The following is a 6,808-nucleotide window of genomic DNA, read 5'->3' as shown; positions in this document are numbered from 1 at the left end:
AAACCGACAAATGGATACAGCCAGTCACATTACCAGTGCAACTTTTTGTGTCCGGAAACGCGGCTGGAGTGAGCAACAGATGCCGAATTCATTTGCGCATTCTCACGAAAACACTCTCCTGTTAACCGACTCTGGTTATCTCAGTGCTCACCCGAATAGCACAGCAACCTCGGATTTCCCACCAATCAAGCGAGTAGCCAACGAACGGGAACGTACTCGAACGGCCAGTGTGAACGATGCGTTTCTCATGCTTCGACGTCTCATCCCTACGGAACCTATGAATCGCAAGCTATCCAAAATAGAAACCCTTCGCTTAGCTTCTTCATATATATCCCATTTGCACGCGGTGCTAGTAACTGGTATTGATCCGGCCGAACAACCATGTCTACGTCACCAGCAAGTTCCACCTTCAGGCTGCATCCCTGGACGATGTCCTTTGGGAACTCAGGAGCAGAGGGCTCAAGCGAGTAAAGAGCAACATCGACCTGTGTGTACATTCTGTGTGACAGAGATGAAACAACATCAGCGCGGTTTATCTGATGCAGGCGAGGCCCTATCCGCAAGTTCCGGTGGGAAATGATCTCTGAATTGCAAATTTGTACAAAATAAGACCTTTTTTTTTAATAATTCACAGAGTTTCCAATAGTGAGGCATGAGTCACATCAAAACCGGATGTACATATGCACATATTATGGAACTACAAAGCACCAATTTGAGTGAGTTATTGTATCAGCACATGCACTGCAGCCAGCAGCTACTTTGATTTCGTTCTTCCAAACGTTCAGCTCTATCTTTCGGATAAAACATGTATGTAGACACTATTCTCTGGTTTGATTTGACTTTTGAACTTTGAAAATTGATGCCACTTTTCTCTAGGTGCTTCCTCACTGCGCATTTGTGTAGTAAAATGCGAGAATAGATTTTTGTATTCCCGAGGGATAAATGTTAGGCAGATCACATCAGAGCCGTAAGAAAATGTGGCTGGTTCTTTGTCAAAGTAAGAAAATAAATAATCCAAAGTGAGTTATTAAAGTGAGAGCACATGATAAAAGCTGGACAGACAAGATACCAGGTGCGATATAGAATTTTGTTCGTTGACATTCCAAGCCCGCGAATGTATCTGGCATGTATACGGAGGTAGCACTCAGGAGCTATTGGTTGTTCGGTGCATGGGCGGGACTCAAAATGGAAAGTTATCCCAAGCTCTTTTTGGGATTCTGCTCACATTTCAAGTTTATCTCAAAGATCCGGAAGACAAACTCCACTGTTCTGACTGTGAAGCAGTTGTTCCCCAAGCACTCCAAAATATACGACGGTAAAACGGTTAGTCAACTAGGGAACGAACATACGTTGACAAAATGGCGAATGAAACTGAAGATAAATGAGGTTTGTGTCGAAGAGTAGGAGACGAACGTTATCACACTGTACCAAAACGGACTTCATTGGCATGGACAAAGTGAGGCTTCCGAATATTAGCAACCCTGAAGGCATGTTCAACTACTCTTCGCGTGCATATCAGTGGTGAATTGCTCATGTGCATTTTCTAGCGAAGACCGTTAGTATTCACGCTGACTTCAACGTCTTCCAACGGATGTACGGTCAAGTCGACCTTTCATAAGCTCACATAGTAAAATTGCCCCGGTGCTCTTGATTTTCGACGGAGTTTGACGAAAACAGTCCAAAATGTCTTGGCTAAAAAACCTCATCAAAATTTCTACGCGTTCTGACTACTTAGCAAATATGTTTCTAGTCCACCAGGTATTCGCAAAACATTGCATAAACACGCTTATCGGTACAATCTCAACGAGTTTCTGTCGAATGGATGTTTCATTCTGTCGTAGCTGTCCAGCAGTGGTATATTTAGGGAGCTACGTAAACATCTCGATTTGGCCCACAGTCAACAGAGGAACAAGCACGTAAGTAAGCGCCCACAGTTTTCTGATTTTTCTGTTAGTGCCCTACAAATGAATGGAAGTTAGTAGTGATTGAGGTCAGTCAGTCCACTGTATTTGTTTCGATTCTACCAGAAGGAACTGGTCAGGTTTTATTGAAGTCAGTATGGTGGATAGTTAGTCTGTCTCCCTGTAACGTCGAATAGCATTACTCACATAAGCACAGAAACAGAACAACCTCTAGATACTGTTATGTACATGACAGCCCCTATGTAGGTTGCATACTCAGGTTACATTGGATACGATGATCAACCTGATTTCACTGTAAAGTAATAGCAGCTTACTTCCGACAGTGACGAGCTTTTGAGAGACGAAGACTAAGCCAAAAATTGTTGATAATTTACCGCTAGCTTACTCTAGACAATTCGACGAATCATCCGAATGAGATGACACTAGAATCTAGTAGGAACTAATTCTGAAAGCTATTGAAATGTTCCATGGAAGAAGGTTGTGATAAATTCTTGAAATCGTCAACCCGGAACGCATTGATTTAAACACACCACACAATTAGAGTTGCCGAAATTGCACCAAACTTCTGCAACCCCGGATGGTTTTGTGTTTTTAGGCTCGGCAGCGCCACTTAGGATAGTATGGACTTCGCTAATAAATTTGTTTCATTGCATTGGGCCTGGAGGTCGAGTTTGAAGTGGCCGAAGTGAAACAACCACATTCAATGCAGAACGATTGTTTTTTGGTTCTCTGAGTAATGAGACTTTGCTGTTAACTCAGTGGTTTTAGTCCCAGACTAGAATCACCTCTCCTGCGCTGTACAGTATCCTGTATTCCATAGGGGACTTGCCGTGCCTGATCACTTTATAGATATTGGTTTGTTCATCACAGTCGATATTCAGTATTGGCGAGGTAGGCTGCTGAAAACACCTTCAGCCGAAGAAGAAATATATCTGTTTGAAGTAAGAAATGGCACCTACGCTGTTGGCCACAAATTCTGGTTGCCGGTCTTCGGAGTACCAAGGTTGTGCCTTTGGAATGTACTTGACACCAGTTGAGAGTTTGTATCAATCATTGTCCAGTCTATTTTGTCAGAGTCGTACCAAAGCGGTTTCTTTGACAGAGGAAGAGCTTATGGTTTTATGGTGTGGGAAATCATTTGAGGGATACTAGAGCAAGCTACCATATGAAAATTTGTGCATTTGATGGAAAAAAAACGGACATATACGGGTGCGTCAAAATCATACTTACATCGCTGCATTCAGAGAAAAGCACCGAGGTCATGTTGGAATCACTGGACACCGTTTCGATTACATATGGTTCGATCCTGAAAAAAAAAACACATGAGGTAGAAGAAACCCTTTGAAATGAGAATGGCATACTCACGGATTCAATGAGTAAAATGGATCTAGTATGGTGGTTGTGAAAATAGTGCAAGCGGCTGTCATGTAGTTTAATAGCATTAGGTGCCAAATTAATTATAAGAGATCCGGTGACCAGTTATGTGAAAAAACACGGGTTCACACATGTTCTCGAGGGCCAAAAGAACAAGACTATTATTGGGATGGATTGTATGGTGACAACTGTTTTACTACTACTGTTGTCGTTGGGCGATAGACGTGGAATCGTCTACTAGTGCAGAAGGAACAAGACATCCATCTGAAAAAAAACATTTGCAGGGAAAACGATCTGGTCACGGTCTTCGATCCTAAGGATGGAAGCCCCAAAATGTTCAAGCTTTCACAGACACGTAGTCACAAGGATAAGTGTTGTGGGAAGCAAATTGTCTCTTTACTTGTGGAAACGCTCCATAAACCACATGCTGTGAGCTGGTGAAATGGATCAACGGAAGGTCAAAGTACTGACAGAGAATCTGCAGACCTAATGTACACTTACGTGGAGCTGTCAAGATTCCAAATTTCCAGCGCTGACTCGTTCGCAGATGCGAAAATCAGTGAGTGGTATGGTGACCAGGATATGGATGAAACCATGCTCTGGAGTGGAAAGAAAGTTGTTGGGGTTCACATTCACTTCTTTTCGGCATTGCTGAGCTCCTCAGAATACACAGAAAATTAATGAAAATGTCTGCCTCTTGAAAAGCAGTATGAAGCTTCGCTAGTTTGGAAGTCTATAAAAAGTACATTTAAGGAAAAATTGCATAGCCCTAACAAAACAGCAAAATATGAGACAGCATGAGGTTTAGAATTTATCTATGCATTCTACTCCCCGTCTAGTTGGTGTGCATGCGCTAAGTTGTGGCAAATGGTCCCGTTCTTGTGAGGGATAAAAATACATTGGTCGTCCAGTAAACATGATTTAGTAGAGGTTGTACATGACTGTTGAAAATAAACTCTGTAGGTAATATGCTAGATATCCCACACGACTTCCACACGACTTCAATTTACTCTTATGCGATGTGGTCCGGAGCTGATGGACGGGATGTAAGTTTGGGTAAAAGACTTTCACGTAATCTAACGTTCGACCACTTGTGGTCGGTCTTCTTTTAAGTTTTTGATGATTGATTACTCCCTAGAATAGACTGTATGTCAAAAGAGACCACCTTTGTCGGGTCTAACTAGGACTAGATCTGATTCTAGATTTGATTTTTTATGGTATTCTTCGGTTGAATGTTCTGAACAAATGTCGCCTTATGGTTCACTTGGTACGATGTTCGAGATATTGCGGTATACTTTCATACAGGAAGCTACTCACAAGATTTCTGAAAACCCTTCGACAGCCAACGACCGGGTTCACACTTTTTGACGTTCATCAGGTCATCCCAATCTTCAGTCAGCCTTATGTTCTACTTGAACCCAAATTGGACTCATTCCGACAAATACACTTATTTGCACATCAGTTTGTTTTTCATGGGGGAATTGAATCTCTCGATATAAGACAGATCGATTTCATTTGGAATGAAACCAGAGTTATGTGGCACAAACCAAGTGTCACCGTCGAACAAATACGCGAATCTTTCATCTTCACAGTGAAAATTTTGTGGAAGATTTGAACTTTGGAATTTGTGAATTGTGATGACAGTTTCTAGAGCACAATGGATTGAAAACATTCCCCAATATCCGGAGTCATGTGGACAGATTTACGTTCATAGCATAGGTAAATAAATGTTGGAGTAATGATGTCGTATCAACAGAGCAAACTCTTTTTTGGTGGAAACAGGTATGCGAGCATTTTTTGCTGAGATTTGAAGAAGCATACTGTTATGATGGAATCACAAACAAGCTTGAACTCAAAGGAGTAGCTATTAATATCCCTTCTGGCATTTGCGAGGTAGTGGCTTCTTAGCGGAGTTGTCCCAACGTTCATCACGGTGGTGATGTTCGAAGACAGTAGAGGTGATCTTTAAAGAGGGACTGTTTGGTGATGGGCACTACAAAAGGCAGTAAGAACATACACTTGCCATCATAAGCGACGGTTTCAGCTGGGCTTCAGGTGAGTCTCTCGTGAACACCCTGAGTGTGCTTTTCATTAACCAGCCATCTTCATTGTATAGCAACACTATTACCAGTCCACTTGGACACTAAAATATTCGTAGTTTTTACTGTTGATCAAACTAAGACCACCGCTCCTTGTAGATAATCTTTGTTCGCAAACACTGCTGTAATTCTTTTTCTGTTAAACAGTAATGCATTTTGACTATGCAATAATCAGATCGTCATTACCCGAAAGAGTTCTGGTCTCGATTTGCACGGTCTCAAACGGGAATCTTTTTGAGGAGTCCGTAAATACACATTGTTCACTGCTTGCGACAGGAATTTTGTGACTTTCCAGCACAGGCTATAGGCGCGTTGAGGGACAACTTGTTCAAACCCAAAGGAGTTGGCTAACATCATGAATCCAAGCAATATTCTGTGACGCCCAAGTGGATTCGGTTTGCCCTACACGGAATAAAGCACCATGTAAAACGTACGGGCATTCTTGTGCTCCGCGTTAATTGTGCCACTAGTGCACCAACTACTTTTCCACTGAAATTCAATGAGCAATTGTACAGGTAGTTTGGATTGCTAGATCGAAAAGGCAATCGCGAAACATTAATACACCCACTTAAACTAACCGAATTTTCACTGCATCCAAAGACATATGCCTTTAACAGTCTAATAAAATATTTTTGCGCTGAATTTCACTGGGTAAACGAATGAGTTACGAACTCATCCCCCTCCACTTCGAACTAAAAGAGACTATGCACACTACTGTTTTATCACGAACCAATATGCCATGCAATGCACTTTGCGTCAGTTATTGTAAAGGATGTATGCCGACCGATTCCAAACCAGGGAACCTGGAAACAGCTGAACTATTAGCTATAGACTATCCGTTGAGTTTCCGTCGAAACGTAAAGGCATTTAAAAGAAAATATCCTCACTTTGGTGTGCATGAATGAGCATCGGTTAGAGGGACAGATAACTCGCACATCGAGTAGGTTTAATTCAATAAATGTTTAAATTAAATGTCTTAAACCATTAGTGAGCATTGGTCGTCACTGATCTTCATCAATATCCATGTTTAACAAACAAAACTAACACCTCCAAACGCGCGTCAATCTACGGTTTGGCGAATTACAATCAATAAGATAAGCATGGATCCGTCGACCTTACTTTCAATGGTTATGGCAGTGCATGTTCCACGGTACTCATCTAACGGCTTTTTGTGTAGCTTTATTTTTCGCGGGGTCTGTGCTGAAATTTAACTGCATTTAACTGAATTTCGGTAGTATTTTGACTGCATTTTGTTCGTAAACGGGAAAAATCATCTCCGTCTTTGGTGCTCTAGGACCGGAATATTTTTATGGTAATTTTGTTTCATCACCAACCCTGTTTTTTTTACAAAACTGCGTCTGGTACTCGTGGGAATTTTTATGGTAATTTTGTTTCATCACCAACCCTGTTTTT

At 41.7% G+C, this 6,808-nt stretch overlaps 3 protein-coding genes across 3 annotated transcripts in view; 2 read left to right on the top strand and 1 right to left on the bottom strand.

Moving 5' to 3' along the window:
• The window catches only part of T265_00243 (hypothetical protein), a gene marked incomplete at both ends in the record, with an annotated part of 68,579 nt that overhangs the window by 17,681 nt on the left and 44,090 nt on the right, over positions 1-6,808 (bottom strand). Inside the window, 2 exons of the mRNA XM_009163951.1 lie at positions 3,153-3,228; positions 3,798-3,895. Of these exons, the coding sequence (XP_009162215.1) occupies positions 3,153-3,228; positions 3,798-3,895 (174 nt within the window). The remainder of the gene's footprint in view (positions 1-3,152; positions 3,229-3,797; positions 3,896-6,808) is intronic.
• Positions 11-580, top strand: T265_00242 (hypothetical protein; the record flags this gene model as incomplete). The annotated part of the gene is made up of 1 exon (XM_009163950.1): positions 11-580. The coding sequence occupies one exon, from the start codon at positions 11-13 to the stop codon at positions 578-580; it is 570 nt and encodes a 189-aa protein (XP_009162214.1).
• Positions 1,186-6,808, top strand: part of T265_00244 (hypothetical protein) — a gene marked incomplete at both ends in the record, with an annotated part of 49,177 nt that continues 43,554 nt past the window's right edge. The window contains one exon of the mRNA XM_009163952.1: positions 1,186-1,323. Within this exon, the coding sequence (XP_009162216.1) occupies positions 1,186-1,323 (138 nt within the window). The remainder of the gene's footprint in view (positions 1,324-6,808) is intronic.

This window comes from Opisthorchis viverrini, assembly GCF_000715545.1.
Source record: "Opisthorchis viverrini unplaced genomic scaffold opera_v5_2, whole genome shotgun sequence".
Classification (NCBI taxonomy): Eukaryota; Metazoa; Platyhelminthes; class Trematoda; order Opisthorchiida; family Opisthorchiidae; genus Opisthorchis; species Opisthorchis viverrini.
Note: the sequence above shows the minus strand (reverse complement) of the source record. Positions and strands in the feature narration are given on the sequence as shown.